General features: G+C 39.7%; 1 protein-coding gene across 3 annotated transcripts in view; it reads right to left on the bottom strand.

The window, feature by feature from the left end:
• The window catches only part of LOC124789851 (equilibrative nucleoside transporter 1), a 96030-nt gene that overhangs the window by 62275 nt on the left and 11607 nt on the right, over nucleotides 1-22148 (bottom strand). For 2 of the 3 annotated variants that reach the window (XM_047257358.1, XM_047257359.1), the window contains 2 exons: nucleotides 12992-13160; nucleotides 1019-1100 (listed from right to left, as the gene is read on the bottom strand). In XM_047257358.1, coding sequence (XP_047113314.1) covers nucleotides 1019-1100; nucleotides 12992-13160 — 251 coding nt within the window. The remainder of the gene's footprint in view (nucleotides 1-1018; nucleotides 1101-12991; nucleotides 13161-22148) is intronic. The other variant, XM_047257360.1, reaches the window with a different exon arrangement.

Below are 22148 nucleotides of genomic sequence, written 5' to 3'. Positions count from 1 at the left end.
GCTTGCTACTCTCCTTGTGTATCACAAATGAAGGCTATGGTGTGAGCTGAATGCTAGGTCCCAGGCTATTCAAAACACATGACATTTGCACTAAAGAAGTCTATACTGCAAAGTTACTAAATGTGAGATATAACTCTTCAGTAAACAACTACACAAGTAATTTAAAAGTTTAACTACAAAAGAACAGAGAAAAAAAAACAAATATGCAACTTGCTACTCTTCTGGCATGCCACAAAAATGTGTGGGAAATGAAACATCACTGTATTTATGATGAAAATATTTTCCACCAACAGCCACCAATGCTACGTATAAGTGTTTTACTTCACTTACCTCAACTTTTTGTAGACATACAGAAATTCATTTTAGTACAATTCGCTTCAAACAAAAAGGTTGCTTTAAAAAAGTGCAAAGGTGTGCATCTGGGCCAAGTAGGCCACTACTTCATATGCAGGGTATTCTTACACTATCACTGCAGACATTTACACTCATTCTCCCTTTCATTTACAGAGCACAAAATGACTTTTAGCTATGCCCGAAGCTTCTGTTGTTCAACAGTAGTTTTACCATCATGTGGTACCGCAATCTCTACCTTTAACTTAACCACTGACAGGCATACTTTTACCATAAGATCTCTCTAGCGAAAGAGGCTACTCAAGGGAATGTGGAGCTTGAGAAACAGATGTGAATGAATGATGGCTTTTCTCTACCATTACATTCACTGTTACAATGTTCCCAAAGTTATTATAAAGTAAATATGGTTGGTTATTGCTCCTTTGCATTAACAGATGTACAGACATCCATCAGAATAAAATTCACAGCACGTATACATGTATACAAATGATCTCAGTTAACTAACAAAGCAATAAAAATAAATACATAGTAACAAATATGAATAAAATAAATCCTGAAGGAATAATTACTAATTATTTGTTCTTATGAGGTAAGATTTCATAGCATCACAGTTGAAAAAAATCCTTCAATGGAAATGAAAGTAAACATACACTTTTAACATACTTACAGATTTAGCATTGATGAACATATTCCATGGCATAAGTGTCCCCACTCCATGGAGAACAAACGTTAGGTATACCAGCTTTAATCTGTACAATGCAAAAATAATCCTCTAATGAATACCAGTTCACATTTCTTAATTTTTGTCATGCCATTATAATTTAAATTTCAAAATCTGAAAATGACAGTCCAAATGAAAGTTCCAAGTATGTTACAGATAGACTAGTTAGACTTATTGAAATAGCATACTAGAGGAAAACAAAGCAAGCTGTCAATAATGACTGTTCTGTATATGAGTAAGACAACTGCTAGAACTTGCAAGCACTCTTGCTCTGATTATAATCCATACATACTATTCACACATTCAAAGCTGAAACTTAACATGACGACCACTGGGAGCGACCATAAATGGCAAACTCTTTTACAGTTTCATCCATCAGCTAGTTTGGACAACACAAATAGTGGAACCATTCTGTAATTTTCCAGTATTCCTTCCAAAAATTTTCTTGATCAGCAACTCAGCTTATGAGACTGTTTCGATTATTATTTTTTGCTCTATTATTTCCTGCTATTTACATGCTATAACTGATATCAGCTACAATTCATTAACTCTTTAAGGGAAGCTTATTAAGTTTTTATGAATGAGTTTTAAAGTCATCCAGTATAACAGAAGTAGGCTCTGGCATTCCCCAAGGAAATGATATAGGCCCTCTGCTGTTCCTAATCTGTATAAACTATTTAGAAGACAACCTGAGCAGCAGTCTTTGATTGTTTTCAGATGATGATGTCATTTAAAATTTAATACAGTTATCAGAAGATGCAAATGCAAATTGCAAAATGACTTAGATAACTGTATGGTGCAAGAAGTGAGGTCATCCACGAGTGCTAAAATGAAGCCATTAAATTTGAGTTACACAGTAAATCACACAAATTTGAAGGCTGTCAATTTAGCTAACTATCTAGTGATTAAACTACATATAACTTAAATTGAAACCATCACACACAAAATATTTTGGAGAAGGTAAAAGAAATATTGTATTTTATTGGCAAAGCGCCTAGAAGATTTAACCAATCTACTAAAGAGATTGCTTAAAATAGGCTTGTCTGTTCTCTGCTGGAGTGTTGCTGTGTGTTGTGGAATCCTTGCCAAAAATGTTTGGTGGAGGACGTTAAAAAAATTCAAAGTAGGGCAGTAGTACAATCTCGATAGTTTGAGGTGAACGAGATTGGAACTGCCTGGAACTACTGAAAACTCGAACTCTTAAAACTTATATGGGAAAAAGAAATAAAACTATGTTAAAAAGAACACAGGTGTCAAAATATGAACTTTACTAAACAAAGTGTTTACATACGCATTTACATTGGCAGAATAGAGCCTTCATTTTTAAACTGCTAACAATTTACTTTGTGAAGTAATGGTGGAGTGTCTTTCATTTGGAGAAGCTGCAATGTTTGTGTGTGGCAATATCATGCTCCTGCAGAGCAGGGTGTCAGTTGGTGTCAGCTCAGGCCGTTGTTCCACCTAGCACATTGTGGGCTCAAGTGCAGCACAGTCATCAGTGTGCCTCATCATCAGTGCAGTCTCGGCCTCATATCATTCTCACAACTCTTACAGTGGGTTGAGGAGTTAAGCATGTCAATTATAGAAGAGTCTGTAACTTCCAACTGTGCATCTGAATTTAACCACTGAGTTATTTCCACATTTTCCACCTCTTCACAGTGTGGCAACCTTCTGATTAAATCACACAACGAATACTTTTCATCATTATCGAAATCTTCAGTTTCTGTGTTAGGCCTACTTCCTCATAGAATTTTTCTCTGTGACTGAGAAACTGTATCTGACTTTTATTTCGCTCCAAGGCTCACTAATGAAGAACACGGTGTCCTTCACAATCACTTTCTTTAAAGCTCCTACAATGTTTTCATTGTCTTCCCAATGGAAGACTGATTGTTGCAATCACAGATGATACTTTTCCTTCGTACTTTCCAGAATGCCCTGATCCGATGGCTGTATCAAACTGGTAACATCTGGTGCGCGAAACAAGGCACTGATCCCATCACACAGCAGTTCTTCTGCACTTGAATGTGAGGACGCGTTATCATTGCCAAAATAGCTTAGCATGGCAATCCCTTTTCATTTAAACACTTTTTTGTGCTCCAGTAAAACTAAGTTCAAAAACCAATTCTTAAGGATTTCCAAATACATCCACCCATTATTTTGATGCATGTAGGTAACTGGAAGAGCTGAAATGGTCATATACTAGATTGCTCTTGGCTTGGCAGACTTCCCAGTTACAATCAGTTTTACTTTGCAGTTCCAGTTGCATTTGAAGTTGCTATAATTGTGAGTAGCTCTTTATTTTTAATGCATCCCGGAGCACGTTTTTCTTCTCAAAAAGCAATACTTTTGCTGGCAACATTTTGAAATGTATATCACTTCTGTCACAGCTGTAAATTTGTTCATTAGATAAATTGTCTTCAGTTGTGATATTCTTAAACTTTATTATAAATTCCGAAATGGCCTCAGAGTACCGAGGTTTTCCTCTGCATACATCTAATTGACACACTCTATACCTCTTCTTCCACTTGTCAAGCCAACCCATGCAAGAGACAAAACAGTCATCTCCTTCCTGTAGATGGTTTCTAAAAAACAAAGCTTTCTCCTGTAAGATTGGGCCAGAAATCAGACCCCCTTCTGTCTTTGTTGTGTAAACCACATGAACAATGACTGATTTGTTTTTTCAAACTGACTTCTTTATAGTCCTTTGGTTAAGAGATTCTTCAGAGCATTTCTGTGAAGAAAGCTGTTCTAATTTAAGTCAGTTTCTTAACCAGTCATCGGCAGTAACCTTACCGACACCATATTCGAGAGGAAGTTTCTTATTGTGTCTCCTTTGTCAAATTGTTTCAATACTTCCAATTTTACATTAAAAGACACAAATTTCCTCCTCTTTGCTGCAGCACTCATTTAGAAGGTGCAAAGAAAGAGTCAACAAAGAAAAAACACAGCACCATACCATACCAAAAATGACAAACCTAAAACACCACTATCAACAAAGGGATTACGTGTGTTAATAATTAAAAACTGGCAGAAGGGTATGCATGGTATCACTGACAAAGACACAATGAAGGCGAGTGGGTGGTTCAACAGGTATTGTGCTATGAGTGGGCAGAGGAAATGAACCAAGGTTCGGTATGATGTACAATAGTTAGTTTTTTTGTGGGGGGGGGGGGGGAGGGGGGGGGGGCGGATGCGAAATATTGAGACTCTACTGCGACATTTGTGAAAAAGGAGAGACGGTGTCATGGATATGATGTGTGAGCTGGGATGACAATCTTTCAAGAAATTTCAATCACAAAATTTCTCCTCTGAATGCACTCCAATCTGAAATCATCATCATAATAATAAAATAAGAGAAATCAGAGCCTGCACAGAAAGATTTAAGTGTCAATTTTTCCCACTTGGTATTTGAGAGTGCAACAGTGGAGAAATAGTCTGAAAGTGGATTGATGAAGCACATCTAGTAATGCTCTGTAGTAGTTTTCCTAGTGTTCCACATTTAATGCCAACAGCCAGTCTAGGGCCAACTCTTAACTGCGAACTGCAAACTAATCAGGTACTGAGAAGGAGAGATAGCAAGGAAATGGAAGAGAAATATGGCACCATCTTGGTAAAGGCAGGGAAAGTTGTGTGTCATATCATTAAGAGAAAGCATCAGCTGGGAGACACTGAAAGACAGAATAGCAGATGAAGAAAACTGCAGGGAGAATACGAACGCTGTGGGTATAGATAAGTGGGAGGCACGAAGACAGGGATGAGGACAAGAAAAATTATTAGCTCTGAGCACTATGGGACTTAACTTCTGAGGTCATCAGTCCCCTAGAACTTAGAATTACTTAAACCTAACTAACCTAAGGACATCACACACATTCATGCTCGAAGCAGGATTCGAACCTGTGACCGTAGCGGCCGCGCGGTTCCAGACTGTAGCGCCTAGAACCACTCGGCCACTCTGGCCAGCAGAAAAATTATTCCTTGGGTGACTGGTGTGCTGAGTGACACACACACACACTTGCAGGCATGGCTACAGTGGGGGTGCAGCACAATACGTATCGGTGTATGCACTCTGAAAGGAGCTGGTCTTGATTACAAAAGTCCTGTTGATAATGTCACTGTAGCAGATCCATAAATTGCAACAGAGAACTAGAAATGTAATTAACAGAAAAGTGTACTCTTAACCTCTTAATCCCCAACAATGCTACATGTAGTAATGCTCAGTAGTTATTTTCCTAGTGTTCCACATTCAGTGCCAGCTGCCAGTTCTTAGGCCAATTTGCAGTCTTATGAAAACTGTGCAAGATCAAGCAATTATCCCACAACAACATTCCATCAAAGGCAACAATGTAGTTTGTGAAGGTATTTAGTGTTGTGTTTCAGGTTACAACAGTGCTGGAACAATAATGACATTATGAAGCTAGTATGAAACACTTCTAATTCTATCACAGACTAGCCATCCATCTCAGTTACCAGGCAGTATTCTGTTCTCAAATTATATTCTGGAGAATTTCAAATTCAGCAATCAATATTTTAAAGAATACTTTACAACTTGACAATAAAACAATGAACAAACCATCCTGGCACAAGCAATCACTCTCGCTTCCTTTCACATGGATTCTGGAGGCTCACTGCTTTCAGATTCATTATGCTTATTGTGGAGGATGCTTTTCTCCCAAAGTTTACTCATTAAGTTTGACCTTACAATGAGCTGTAAAATTCTGCATTACCCTATCTGTGCAAACAGATAGGTACACTATCATACGCTTTTACAATGTCCAGGAAGGTCATTAGTAGCTCTATTCCATATTCATAGTGCTGTTCCTGCAGTTGTCTTACAGCAAAATCAGATCCACCCTGGACCTTCCTGTTCTGAAGTCATGTTACTCTTCTCTCATTCTTCCTTCTAATTTTGCCCGAATTCGTGCTTCCAAAATTTTCTCAAAAATCTTTGCACAATGACTCATCAATGTTATCCCCCCGATAGTTCTTATACTCTTTTCTATTTCCCTTCTTGAAGATCGGGACAATATTCCCTTCTTCCAGTCTTCTGGGATCATCTGTCTCCACACAATTTTCATTACTCGATATAGCCATTGTATCCCTACCTCTCCGACTGCTCTCACCATCTCTACACTTAGCTCATCCAGACCTGGTGACTTCCTTCCCTTCATCTTGCCCAATGCCTCTTCCAATTCTCCCCATGTAAGGTCTTTTTCTATTTGCTGTTCCTCCTCTTTTTTCTCCTCCGCTTGTTCCTCCTCATCCAGGTCTCCATTCGGGTTCAGAAGTTCTTCAAAACACTCCTTGCACATATTCTTGAGTTCCTCCATATTCTCTACATCTTGTCCACTTTTGTTCACCTTTCGAGCATAATCTGTTGTACTGTTCTTCCTCTTACTTTTAATCATCCCATATAACACCTGTTTTGAACCTTCACTATCCTTCTCCATCATTCTGGTCCACTGTTCCATCCACTTTCTTCTTTCCTCTGCCACCACTCTTTTTGCTTCTTTCTTGCTTGCCTGATACTCTTCTCTTGTCTCTACTGTTCTCTTCTGGAACCATAACCTAAAGGATGTATTCTTCTTCTGTACTATATCCTTTCTTTTATCATTCCACCAGGGTGTTTCTTTCCATCTCTTTTAGTTGCTTGTCGTCCCACATATTGCTTCCGCAGCACTTACTCACAGTATCATTTGAAAACTGTGCCTTCTTCTGTCCGCCTCCGTAGTGTAGCAGTAGCATTTCCGCTTACCATGCAAGGGGCCCAGGTTCGATTCCCGGCAGGGGACTGGGTGTTGTGTGTCCTTCATCATCATTTTCATCATCACTGACCTGCAAGTCGCCGAAGTGGCGTCAAAAAGGACTTGCGATACGGTGGCTGAACTCCCCTGCACGGGGCCTCCTGGTCATTTCATTTTATTTATTTATTTATTTATTTTTGTACCTTCTTCTTTAAAGATCTTCCTCACAGCCGACAGTCCTCTGATTAGCTTCTGCCTGTAACTAAGTGTAGTTCTACTCTTTGAAACTGGCCTGCCTGTAAGTCTATGCTGCATGTTGAACTTTTTATGTGCCACTTGCAATTTCCTTGAAAACTGGATTTTCAACTTTTCAAGATTGAGGTCTTATTAATACCCTAGAAGCTGTGATAAAATAAGAGAACTTTTATTTAATGACTACTGAAATGCTTCAGAGAAATTGTTACGTTACTGAAAGGACAAACTTTTGTCACAGTACTTTAGATGTCTTACAAAGTTATCAGAGAGCATGGAATAAAATGAGGTGTCCCCATAACATAAATTGGTCAACTACATAAGAGATCCACATGACTTATGACAGTTGACTTCTGATATGATGAGAAAGAAAATCATTACAAACTTGAGTTAACAAACAAATCTGATGTGGCAGGAAAACTGAGAAACATTTATCAAAGAATGTAGCAAGTCAGGTGTTTTAGGCACGGCACCATCCCACTCAGTAAAATATATCAACACTGCTGACAAATGACGTTATGCCTTCAGTTACTGATAAAGAAAAACTGAGTCTATCTGCACATCTTTGGTGGGAGGGCGCTTTCTCATTTTAGATCATATATTATTTCCAAATTTGCACAACTTTTTTCAGACAGTACTTCTTTACCAATGAATGCATTACATGCAAAGTCTGATGTTACTATTATTAAAATTCTCTGCAAGGTCATTAATAAACATCCTGAAAAACAAGGGGCCCCAACACACTTACCTGAAGATATTTCTAAAAACCTATCCATGACTCTCCATTCAAAATAACATTCTTCCAATCAAGAAATCTTCAATCCAGCCACAAGTTTTGCTTGATATCTCATAGAACAAAATGCTTTCTGGGAGTCAATGAATATAGAATCTATCTGACTGCCTTGAGATATGGCTCTCGGGATGTCATGTGAGATAAGTGCAACTTGCGTTTTACATGACCAACATTTTCTGAATTCATACTGGTTGGCAAGGAGCCACTCATTCTGTTCAAGATATCTCATTATGTTTAAGGTCAGAACATGTTCTGAGATTCTACAACAGGCAGATGTAAAGGATACTAGATGGTAGTTTAGTGGGCCTTTTCTGCTAGCCTTCATGTAGACAGATGTGACCTGTACTTTCCCCCAACTACTGAGTATGTTATTTGTTAACGTGACCTACAATATATTATGGTGTTGAATACTGACGCTAACTTTGGTTCCACTAACGGCCTTTATATAAAACCAGAATGTCTTTGGACTTTGCAAAAGGCCTTTCAATAAGACTCTGCTATGGTAGCCATTGAAGGCTTCATGCATTGCACTTCTGACAGCCAATGCATTTCTTTTATCACATTTCTACCTATATTCCTATGCTTTTGTACCTATTATACAGTTCTCATGTTTCTTCTCAGAGACTGCATACCAGAGAGGGATCCCTCTCATCACAAACTGTTCTACTAAGAAATACATTCATCCTTAGCTTGGCCAACTAGTCTTCTAAAATTTCAGCCACAATCTCTCTACAACCTACTGCTCAGAGCTAATGTTTTATGTTCCTCACTGAGATTCGATGTTACTGCCTCTTTACCTACTTTACTGCATATGTAACTCTTTGTATTTGTTGTATTTGCCTTTTGTACTTTGGTAACTACTGGTGCTACAAGCAATTTTGCTCAATAATAAACCCAGTGAGGAAATTCTCAAGGTCAGGGACGGCCAAGAACGTGGCACGTGTGCATGCACGCGTGCCGAGCATTCACACGCGTGCGGATCGCCCCCTTCTGACGTCACACGTCCCCCACTACCACAGCAGCTGACTGCGCGCGCATGCGTGGAACTACGAACATGCCGCACGCAACAGTGCATTCGCGTATGGAACACTGCCCTGCTAGCATGTGGCTTAGTTTCATATTACGACGTTTGATAATATTAAGCTCTGTACAACACATCAGGTTGAGCAATTAATCTTTGTTGGCTGTTCATACACCTACAGAAAAATAACAATAACGCTCGGTTTGAAACTGCATTACACCAACAATATCGTGCTTCTCACATCGTCACTCGTAAAATTCTTACAACATTTAAGCTGAGATATATAAACAGACTTGAAAGTAGTCTACAGCATGTAGTATGATGTGGAATAAGTGATTCCAACTACATGTGAAACAAGCAAATTTTATATTCTGGAACTACTGTACAAAATTTGCAATAACTACAATTCTCAACAAAACATGACAAATATAACAAAATTATCACTATTAATTTAATTACTTTTGGTTCACTGTAGACATAATAAAGTACATATCCGGCACAAACTGATGGTATATGGACAAACGCAGACAGTTTCTCATCTTTTCGTCACTCAGATTGCCACGTAATCCTGACTTATTTAGTTTCATAATCGAAATAAACCTTTCGCACACGTATGTCAATCCAAACACTGATATAACTTTCGCAGCCTCATTGTGGTGACGGGGAAACTCTTCCCAAGAAAAACCTTCGTAAAATCCCTGGACAGTTTTTATGTAAAAAAATTTGTCCTTTAAATGGGGATTACACTGCAGATCAACAATTCCATTTGCAAATGCACTGGAGTACTTTCAACTGAAACGGCAAAGGGTCTAGAAAATAGTTCAAAAACAGATGTCAGACTGGCAGTGTCCTGAAAACATTTAGAAAATTGTGCCTGTAGTTACTCCAACACAGAAATGAATTCATCAGAAGTTGCGTTCTCTCTGACTTTAGAGAGCGTAGGGCAATGGGCGATATTCATTTTCATGAGTTGTTCCTTCCACAATGCGAGTTTCTTATTAAATGCATCCACTTTTTTCATCAGATCAGAAATAAGCTGCTACTCACCTTGCAAAGTCTTATTGAGAGCATTCAAGTGTGCAGTCAGATCAACTAAAAAGGTGAGATCTGCAATCCATTTTGGATCTTCTAATTTTGGCTCTGCCTTTCCTTTTTCCTTCAGGAACTCAACAATAGCGAGTCTTAAATTGAAAAATCTTTCGAGGCATGATCCTCAACTTAACCAACGTATTTCCCAGTGGTAAATAACATCTCTGTACTCTTCGTTCAGTTCCATGAGAAACTGTTGAAACTGACGGTGTACTAAGCCATGCGACTTCAAAAAATGTACTATGGTGACTACTAACTTCATCACGTGCTCCAAATTTGCATACTTAGCACAAAGAGCTTCTTGGTGTACAAAACAATGAATTCCGTACAAATCTTCTGTCAATCGTCCTAGTTTTTTATGCAACAGTGCTACAAGCCCATTTTGAGCACCTCGAATTGCTGGCGCTCCATCTGTGGTGACTGAAACTAACATTTTTCCAATTCAGGCCAACGGCTTCAACTGCCTCTTTAACTGCTTTTAGCAAGTCAGTACCCCTTGTTGTGTGTTTCATTGGTACTAAATCTAACAGTTCTTCCGTCACGTGCAAATTTGTGTCGGCTCCACCAACATAAATCGCTAGTTGTGCTGTGTCCGAAATGTCGGTCGACTCGTCCAAAGCAATCGAGAATGCAATAAACTTGCAGACCCTATCGATTAACTGCCTGTAGACATCCACTGTCATACCAGCTATGCGGCGAGCTATTATCTGTCTGGAAAGACTAATTTCACTGAACTTCTTTACTTCCAGTGGCGTCAAGAGTTCCGCCGCCTCAACAATACGCTCCTTGATGAAGTCACCATCACTGAAAGGCTTATTCGCTCTTGCAATTTTGAGCGCTATTTTGTAGCTTGCTCTGAAAGACAGGTTGCTACATTCGGTTGCAGGCTAAAAAAAGGAAACAAAAATTGAGTGAACTCTAAATTCAAATTCTAACGACAAATATGTACAAATACAAACATCAGAAACACAAAGATTTGTAAGTGGTACTCGCATTCGGTCCGTCTCGCTGCATAACACTACGTCGTCTTAATTCCGCCAACTTGTTTGATCTATCAACCCAACTAAATCATTAAGTCCTTTGTGTGTGGTCTTATAATGCCATTCTATTGCAAATTTGCGGTGCCCTGCGAGTATGCGACTGCATAAAAGACATTGAGAATTTTCATCCTTCTCTTCGAAAAAATATTGCAATTCCCATTCAGCTCTGAAGGCTCGTGACATTGTGTCACTACCCCGCCTCTTTGTGAGCATGTGTTCCATTGCAACAACCACTGTACAGTACTTATAAACTTCCTACGAATTGCTAACAAATAGTGAGGAATAAACATGGCTGCCACCACGAATCAGCTAATGCACCCTATGACGGATGAAAAGATGTCGCATCGCACAGCTAGTCTAGTGTCGCGCCATGCTGAGCAGTGCCGCGAAAGACCGAGGAAAGCCGAGTAGTGGCGAGGTGGACCAAGCCCTGGACGGCACGCGTGCAGCACATCTGTACATGCGTGCAGTTTGGCATGCCGTGGCCATCCCTGCTCAAGGTGGTCATGTCTATTTGTCGCCACCAGATCTAATATATGTCCATCATGAGTTGGCTTCCAAAATGTCTGACCTATGTAGTCTTCACAGAGAAGGCGTTTAGTATTGTTCAGCAGGATGTCCTGTCATGCCTACCACTTGGCAAACTGTAATTACCAAAGTTGATGGCCGGATACTAGGCTCCCTCTCTGTTATGACAGTACGATTTGCAAACATATGTACTAGAAAGCTGACATTTTCTCTGAAGTTTTCAGTTACATTTGGGGGTGAGTCGGTGGTCAACAGAAGAATGCAATTATATGTTTACATTCACTTGTGAAACTAGGTCTTGCATGCAACATCAAATTTTATCTCGGTGGGTTTGAGTTTATTTTTTACTGTGTAAGTACACCACAAATATATTTCCCATTAGCCTATTCTTTCAATACACATTCAAACCTATCCAAAGAAATCTCACTGCTGCCAATTTCACATTTTATCCAGTTTGCTATACTTAGTATTGTGTTAGTTCCATCAGCTTCTTAGGAGCGTTTCAAATTCTGTAACTTAGCTGTGAATGCTTTGGCACTTGATCACTAGGATTTTAAGTCTTTTCTGTGAGTGAGGAGCGGAGGAGGGGGCAGGGGTACATTTCTTTATCTTTGGATCTTAGACTATATTTCATAGTGTCTCACAACTCCCATTATTTGGACTGGATGGAGAACCACTTTACCCAATAATAATAATAATAATAATAATAAAAGCCTTGTGTGCAGCCCACACAGAGTCAGATACATGGTTAGCACCTTCTGGTGTGCAATGTACCCCTGATTCATTTAGGGGTTATGAACTCTATGGAAACAGTCTAAGAAGTCGAAGCCTAGCTTTTTGCTGAACCTTAGAAGTTTCTAACTCAAGCCTTCCAAGTGACTCTTAACCAGGGTATCATGATCAGTTCTACAGACAATGATGCAGTCTGTGAGCTTCAGCAAAATTCTGTGAGCAAAGATGGTGTCCTCAACTTTCTCTGCCAGTTGCTGGAATGACTCTCACACCACAATGACTTGTTCCAATGTGTGCCACAATTTGCAGCTGTTTGCACTCTGTCCCCTTGATGACAGCTGAATGAGGCCTCCACGCACACATACTGAGTGTGCAAGGTGATCCTTCTTATCCTTTCTTGACATATCTCTAGAGGGTTCCAATATTTGGCATATGTTTGAACTGCCAACAATTAACTGATCCACACCCTTTTGCTCTTGCTTCCCCCCATCAGAGTACATGAAGGACTCCAGAAAGGTGGTATTTGTCTCACCAGCTTATTTTCAGTTTTGGAAGAGATCAGCATCTCAAACTGACTCATTAGAGGGAAGGATGTAATACCTTATGTGTAATGTAGTGAACAAATACTAGCTTATTTTTGTTAAAAGCTCAAAATCTCCATCTTGTGCCCCCTTATTGGTATAACAAATATAAAAAAACTAGGTATATTTATATAGAACTTGCCTGTCTATTGGTGGATTCATCTCAAGATCTGCTCTTTCCATTGTGACACCCTTGAAGTTAAGCTCATCGTTGGGCAGATTTGTCTCTTCCCACGCAGGAGTCAACCGTACAGGCTCAGCACTACCCGCTCTTTCAAACAGTGGCTGCTTTTCATAACCTTCTGCTCCTGCTAAAAAAAAAATTACCAGTGCAAAATAAGTAACAGAGAAGTCTTCAAAATTATCTAAACAAATACATATAATGAAATATCAATACAATAGAGGAAATCATCATTTTAGCAGGACATCATGAATGGACTTCATGGAAAACTAAATTTTCCACAGAAAAACTACAGAAGAATAAGATTTCAATAAAAAGTTTTTACTACTGTTGACCAACATTGTAGCCTGCCTCTCGTTTCATCAAGACATGCCATTTCTTCCGCATAGATGAATTACTGGATCAGCAATTTCGGAAAAGACAGATTGCTACTTACCCCATGAAGACGACGTGTCAAACTCCAGCATCTCGGGCCGGAATTCCAGTCCGAGAGGCTGGAAAGTAGCAATTTATCTTTTCCTACACTGTTGATATTCCTACTGGGAGTTTCCACTGTTTGATTACTGAATAAACAGTTGAACAGTCACAGATGAGATAGTAATTCACAAATTACAACACTTTTGCTGCCATTGATGGACAAAAATATTATCTCTTGGAAAAAAATAACTTTTTGTCAATGCAGAAACGAAACTGGCACAATATACATTTCTTTTTATTCTGGACACAATCACATTTACAATATGATTTTCATACTACAATAATTATAGCCATTTAGACCCAAAATAATAAAAAGCTTCTGCCCATTGCTGTAGCCATCCATTTTGCACATGAATTTAATTTGCAAAGCGAAAAGAAAAGAAGAAAATTGCATTCATGTATATAATGATTATAACAGATGTCATGCCTGGTGTAAAATTGTGAAAATGTTCATAATTAAAACACTACACTGAGGAATACTGTCCTCTCATATACAATGGTCACCAATTTGGTGGCTAAAATAATAAAGAGAAAAAGAGGACAATGTAAATACAGAGAGATATCTTGCAAAGTACCTTCCTGAAGCTACCAGAAAATACTGCTCACCAATCTGGATCATAAGTCTTATCAGAATCGAACACTATAGTTAACGTGCATTGACTTTGTAAGAGAGCCAGACACGCCAATTGCCTTCAGGTCATCAAAGATGAAATGGTATGTCCTGGAGTGGTGGCTGGCTCCAAGGTACTGTCTTTCACATGTTTCTGGTGGGAAATAAAAATGACTTCTTTCCATGTATTGCAGTCACTTGAAAACATGAACTACTGCATGGAGCATGAAAGAGAATATGTTGAGAAGACTTTACTGAAGTTTGCAGTTCAGCAGAAATATTCACACGTTTCCAGACATTTCAATAGATACTGATGTAACTGTAAAAGGATGAGGAGGGTCTCCTTATTCCCTGTCAGTTATTGCAACAACCTAGTCATGAGACACAAGCTACAAGCAATACTGTACCCAATTGCCATGCACAGTCAATTGCGTCACATTTCATGGAAGTGATGTTTCAGCTGCCCTTTTCAGTGTTTACTTAATGGCAGAAGAAGCATTATTATGACTCGCAATGTTTCTAGCAAACTTGCCTATCATCATGGCCATGTCTCCATGATTTTAAAGAATCTTCCCATATACCATCACAGCAGTAAATAAATACTTCTCACCTCATACTGAAATTAGCTCGATGATTCCCCAAAGAACTGAAGACTCAGTAACATATTTAAGGAATTACTATAGTGAGTCCTTCTAACTCCCTTCAATAATCACGTTCTGCCTTTGATATGACAGCACAAGAGCCAGAGCACTATATGACTGTTCATACCTGTAAAGCTGCACTACCTGATCCACCATGTCCTCTGCATTGGCAAAAAAACCTTTTACATGGATTCATTAGTGGTTTGGCAGATCATCTGCACACAATCCATCTATTCTTGTGCACTATTTCAACATTCAGTCACTTATCAGCCCACTACGAATTTCTTTTTTGTAGTACTTACTTGGAGGGCTTCATTTTTTGAATTTTCAATCTGACATATGTACAGTTTATACTTTAAAGACTTCAGAAAGTTATACATTAATGTTAGTTACATCCTTGTAAAGGGAACAGTACACTTCTAAAAGAAAAAGCTGATCAGTCTGATCTATTCCAGGATGCATGCAAAGTGATAGCTTGAACTGAGTACAACAACCACTACCTCAAATTGTATAGGCTACATGGGCAGCTCTGTGCGCTTTCTATAACATTCTTGCGCTTTCTAAGAAAAGAAGAACTTGAACAATGTGCAGTGTCAGTTAGTGAATTTTGAGCTGGCCACCGTTCAAACGTCGTGGAATTCTTACACTACCATTCCATCTTGAGAAGGCCTTTGCTAGCAATGGATGTCAAATGGTTGATGAAGAATACGGGCTCATTAGGAGGAAACTGCAGCATTCACCCTGGTAACGTTTGACAGAAAAAAAAAAATTGTATTTTGATACCACTACCTCAAATATTGTACCGAAATAAGTGTACTATCCTGTAGATTGTACTTCCAACAGGCTTTCTGCAGAATTGAAAAATTTGAGAAATGAGCTCCAGGTATTTAAATTCGAGTTCAAAGGCTCTTCATTCTGTACAGAAGTTCCCAACAGCAGTTTAATGCAGTAAAGTGAAAGGTTCTATTCATTTACATATAATTCCCTAATATTTTATTTCCTTGTTTTTATAAGTTTTCCTGGCTCGAATAGTCCCATGGAAACTGTGAAAAATAAATCAGCATATAACTTACGTTATCTTTTGAGGAACTAAACTGTCCTAAAGCTCCACTTCGTTAATAAATTCACTTTGGAACATACAGTGACTATGCCTGACACAAATTGCAACAGCTGTTTGAAAGTAATTGCTCAGGGGGAACATGATGGAAATCGTACACCTCAGTGACACAGACAGCCCACTCACACTTAGCTCATACCACACTTCAGTCAACCTTTTGTGTTGGTATCACATGCAGGTGGCATAGAGGGATTAGAATGTTCAAAATGATTTTTGTAATAACAAGGGAAGTGTCTTCTTTCATTCACATAAATATCTTGCGAGCCACCGTACAGTGTACAGTGAGTGGATGGTAAGTAGTGTATGAGTATCTTTCAGCCCCTTTCTGATCCATTCCATGATAGTGTGCAAGGACTTTTGGCACATACCCATTTTAAGTTTATAATTCTTCAATTTCCACATCAAATCTTTTGTGTTAGATATATGTGGGAGGAAGTAATATGTTTCCTGGCACATTTTGAAATGCACACCATTGGAATTTTAGGATTAGGCTTTTATGTGGTTCACATAAACTTTGTTGCAGCATTTTCCCGTGCAAATTACTGAGCACTGCTGTCAAAGTCTTGCACTGACTAAACAAGTGTCAGACAAATCACACAGTTCTTCTTTGAATCTTTTTGGTCTTTATGTTACATTTATATGAACTCGTATGAGAATGAAAAATGATGAAAGATACTCAACAGATAGGATGAGTGTTTATATATGACTTCATATGCACATGAGACAATACTTCATTATTCTTCCAATGCATCACAGTCTGGTATTAGTCTTCATCATAACTAGATTTTTGTAGTTATAACTACACTAGATACTGTTCAATTGTGGTGTAAAACAACACTGAGTATTTTTTGTCAAATTATGAATATTATGATGTTTATGCTGAACATCAAGTGCTACTCTCTGCACTGAGCATTGATCACCTGCGAGACATCTCGTACACTGCTACAATAGCCTAATTATTTGATTTTCCTATGAACAACAGTGTTGTTTGTACACTGCCTCAGAAAACCAACAATGTCATCTACATCTACATTCAGCAAACCACTGTGAAATCCATGCAGAAGGTACTTTCCATCCTACCAGCTTTTTGAGATTCTTGCTGTTCCATTCACATGTGAAGTGTGGGAAAAGTGACTCCCTAAATGCCTCTGTGCATGCTGCAATTAGACTTCATGATTCCCACAGGAGGAATATGTACGGAGTTGTAGTGTATTCCTACAGACCACACTTATGCCGGTTCTCGAAACTTTGTAAGCACACTTTTGTGGTGTAGATGGCATCTATCTCCAAATGTCTGCTTGCTCAGATTTTTCATCATCTTTGTGACTTTCTGCCCCATGTGTTAAACAAACCTGTGACCATTTGTGCTGCCCTTCTTTTGCATTTTCTATGTTCTATTTGGTAAGGGCCCCACACACTTCAGTAATATTTTAGGATGAGTCACCAATTGCTTTGTAAGTAATCTCCTCTGTACACTGATTACATTTTCCTTGTATCCTACCAATGAACCACAGTCTTCCACATGCTTTACCAATGACTTAGCTTGGGTGGTCATTCCATTTCTTATAGGCCTACCTAAAAATTGTTACACCCAGGTATTTGCATGAGTAAGCCAATTCCAACTGTGACTCATTGAGTTTGTTTTGCAAATTGCACATTTTTAAATTTCTGTACATTTAAAGTAAGCTGCTAATCTATTCAGTGAATAGTAAGGGTACTACCGCACTTCTATATGCCACAATGGATCCTGTTTTCACCATTTGTGATGTCTTCTGTATACAACAGAAATTATATACTCTGTTCTGTTTCACTTAGTTTCAACCCAGTCACACAGTTGGTATCATAATTCGAAAGAACTTTTTTATTTACTAACCAGCAGGTCAAACAGCAAATGGCCTTGACAAGTTACAAGGTGTACAACTTTGCTTCCGCCATTTGCCAATAGGTGGCGACAACAGTAAGTAGTGGTCGAAAGAAACAGATTGCACACATCAGGCAGTTAGCTTGGACCTCCGTCAACATAACCTCATTCAAACATTAGATTTGTGTCTGCATCATAAAGTTGTTCTTGATTGAAAATGTCGGTTTACAAGTCTAATTCTCATCATTTGCGGGAGGTGTTACTGTTTTGTTTCAATATTAAGAAAACTTCAGCCGAGTCTCATCGAATGCTCTCAAGTACATATGGTAAGGACATTATTAGCGAAAGATTGTGTCGTGAGTGGTTTCAACGCTTCAAGAACGGTGATTTTAATGTCGTAGATCGGCATAGTGGTGGAAGAGAGAATGTTTTCAAAGATGCAGAATTGGAGACATTGCTAAGTGAAGACACGTGTCAAACTCAAGAAGAATTGGCATGATTAGAGGGAGTGACACAGCAAGCCATTTCAAAACATCTCAAGGCTATGGGCATGGTTCAGAAGGAAGGAACTTGGATCCCATGAGAGCTGAAACCAAGAGACGTTGAACAGCATTTGTGTGTTTGTGAACATTTGCTTCAGATGCAAAAACGGAAGTGATTTCTGCATCACATTGTGACTGTGGATGATAAATGGGTTCATTACAATAACCCTAAACACAAAAAATTATGGGGATATGCTGGCCAAACTTCCATGTCGACAGCCAAACTGAATATTCATGGCTCCAAGATCATGCTCACTTTATGGTCAACAAAATGTTTTGTGGACATCATCACTTAAAGCACATTATAAGTCTCCTCGAATGTGCATTAGGTGATGACATCTCCACTAAGTAACTATGAATGTATCCATTAGGACAGTGTGGTGAAATTTGGAGTTAATGGGCTATGGCAGCAGATGACCAACACGAGTGCCTTTGCTAATAGCAATACACTGGCTGCAATGCCTCCCCTGGCTCATGACCATGATGGTTGGACCACAGACACTTGGAAAACCATGGCTGGACCACAGACACTTGGAAAACCATGGCTGGACCACAGACACTTGGAAAACCATGGCCTGCTCGGATGAGTCAGATTTCAGTTGGTAACAGCTAATGATGGATTCAAATGTGGCGCAGATCCCATGAAGCCAATGAAGCCATGGACCCAGTTGTCAACGATGCACTGTGCAAGTTGGTGGTGGCTCCATAATGGTGTTGACTGTGTTTACATGGAATGGATGGGTCCTCCAGTCCAACTATGGTTACATTCGGCTAGTCGCAGACAATTTGCAGCCATTCATGGAATTCATGTTCCCAAGCAACGATGAAATTTTTATGGATGACAATGTGCCATGACACCAGGCTACAATTGCTCGTGATTAGTTTGAAGAACATTCTGGACAAATCAAGCAAAAGATTTGGCCCAATATGAATTCCATCCAACGTTTGTGGGACATAACCGAAAAGTCAGTTTGTGCACAAAATCCTGCACTGACAACACTTTCACAATTGTTGTTGGATATAGAGGCGACATGACTCAATATTTTCGTAGAGGATTTCCGACAACTTTTGGGTCCATGCTACATCGAGTTGGTGCACTAAGCCAGGCAAAAGGAGATCCAACATGATATTGGGTGGTATATATTGACTTCTGTTACCTCAGTGTACTACGTGCTGCAGATCTACAAAAAATTACAATAGTTTTGTATTTATACTAATGTTTCATCAATGTTATAATTAATCCCTCATCCACATTACATGTACACATGTCTGCAACTGGAGTTCCATTGTTTCCCTATCCCTAAGGTTGGATGATTTCCTGAACCCAGTTTACAATATTCCAAAAATTCTATTGGAGGAATTATCTGCTACTTGATCAAAATCGTCACTTATGTACACAATAAGTTATCATAATCAAGGTTTGTACACACCAAAATCCGTAAAACACTGCAGTATATTTTCTATGTGCTCTCTTTCATTCAGTATTCAAGATTATTCCTACAGAAACAACTCAATATGATCATTTCCATTATTTTTAAAAGAGAATTCTATTTGCAAGTATGCACTTAATAAATTATTTGTTTTGATAAGTAGAAGCACCACAGCTACAGTTCATTTTTATTTTTGTTATTATTTTTAAATTCTAGCCTTTTAATCTGATTACAGCCGTTACTTTGCTATATCTCATACAGGTATAACAGATGATCTTTTTCATATGCCAGCCAGCTGTTGCTCATTTACTTGCGTCAGCAAAAGTCCATTTGAATACAATTTTATATGTACATGGATTTGAAGAGTGTTTTTTTTAACTCTTTAGGAGTCAAGGAGACCACTAAGCAAATATTGAAGCACTGAGTCACTGACAGGCACACAAAAAGAATGGAAACTTGTTAGCTTCCAGAAAAAACCTCTGATGAGCAGCTAGAATACACACACACACACACACACACACACACACACACACACACACACACACACACACACACACACACACACCTAAGCAGCTACACTGCACTGGCTGAACACAAAGTGCCAGGATAACAGTATGGCAGATGGACCAGGTGGACAGAGACAGATGAGTAGGGAAGTGGGAGAAAGGGGTTGGGGAGTGTAGCTAGCAGTTCAGAGCAGGGTAGCCAGTGTCTGGACTAGGAATAGGGGACGTGGGCAGCAGGTGTATGGAGAAGGCATGGGACACACTAGCTGACGCCAGTTAGTTCGTGCAAGGACCTAACAACAATGACATGGAGGTGTCAAATGGGAAGGGATGAGAGTACAGAGGAAGGGAGACTGTTGCATAGACGGCATGTGCGCAGTGGGTCAGCGGAGAATGACACCAGGAGGAATGTAGGAGTGAAGGACATGTTGAAAGATTAACATCCACCTGCTTAGCTCAGAAAAACTGGTGCTTGAAGGAAGGATACAGATGGCATGGATTGTGATGCAGCCACTGAACTCAAGGATGTTGTGCCCCGCGACCTTTAGCACCCCTGGGTGGTCAACCCTGTTCTTGGGTAGATTTTGGCGGCAGCCGTTCATTCTGGTGGGCAGCTGTTTGGTGGTTATGCCCACATAAAATGCTATGCAGAATGTGCAGGTGAGCCTGCCTCTGATAGTATACGAAAGCCTTTGACAAGACTGGAGCACGTTTGCTGGATGTGTAAACCAGGCAGGTTTTTGCACCTGGGCTTTCCACATGGTTATGACTCCTGTGGTATGGGATGGAAGGCGGGAGTGGCATAGGGATGGACCAAGAAGTTGTGTACTTTGGGTGGCAGTGGATTACCCCTTTAAGATGGGTGGAAAGGATCATGGGTAGGATATCCCTTGTTTTTGGGCATAATGACAGCCAAAGCCCTGGCGAAAAACATGGTTGAGCTGCTCCAGTCCAGGTTGGTAAATATTGGGTGATGAAGGGGTAATTTCGCAGCTGGTTCTCAGGATTGTTGAGAGGATTTGGGGGGGGGGGGGGGGGGTGAGGATATGATGCAGGAAATCTGTTTGCGGACTAGGTTTTGTGGGGTAGTGACTGCCTTTGAAGGTCTTCAAGAGAGGTTCATCACAATGGGCAAGGGGCTTCTCCTTTTTGTCACCGCAGATATGTTGTGAATGGACACCCAAGCCAAATTGGAGTGATTTTTTGGGGTAGAAGGGGTGACAGTTGCCATGGTATGGATGGAGCCATCAGAGGGGGTGCAGAAACAATGTGCACGAAGGTGATCAATAGCAGCAAGGCCAAGGGCATGAGGGACATTAGTGTACAGGGAAGTGTCATCAACAATGATGAGTAGGGATCCAGTAGTGGGGCAGGCGAAGTAGTTGGGGAGGTGCTGATGCTGTAGAGAAATCAGGAAAGGATGTCTCATCTCTGAATACAAATCTTGAATATATGAAAGAACTTGAACCACATAAGGTGTTTAATGTCTTGGGAGGTTTGGCAGGTTCCCTCTACAAGGCCCATAAACAGGTTGGCATAGGATGGTGCCACACCGGTGCAAACGGCTGTGCCACAGACATGTTTGTGTATCCTCCCCTCAATGGAGTAATAGTTGTGCAAGAGGATATAACTGGTAAGGTGTATAAGGAAAGAGCTAGAGAGTTTGGAGTTGCATGGGCATTGGGAGAGGGAAAGTTCAACAGCAGAAAGGCCATGGGCATGAGGGGCCAAGCATGTTCTTTTCCTTCACTCAGCATGATCCAATGACAAATATTGTTCTGTTGATCTTTGTATATTCTTCCAATGTTTGTCGGTGTTGATCAACATTAAAATCTCATTTTTAGTGCATTTAAGCCAGAATGTTACATCTCACAATCTGCTTACCATACCGCCATCCATATGATCTCATATTGCACTTTCTGCAAAGCATAGAT

Source organism: Schistocerca piceifrons, chromosome 3, assembly GCF_021461385.2.
Source record: "Schistocerca piceifrons isolate TAMUIC-IGC-003096 chromosome 3, iqSchPice1.1, whole genome shotgun sequence".
Taxonomy (NCBI): Eukaryota; Metazoa; Arthropoda; class Insecta; order Orthoptera; family Acrididae; genus Schistocerca; species Schistocerca piceifrons.
Note: the sequence above shows the minus strand (reverse complement) of the source record. Positions and strands in the feature narration are given on the sequence as shown.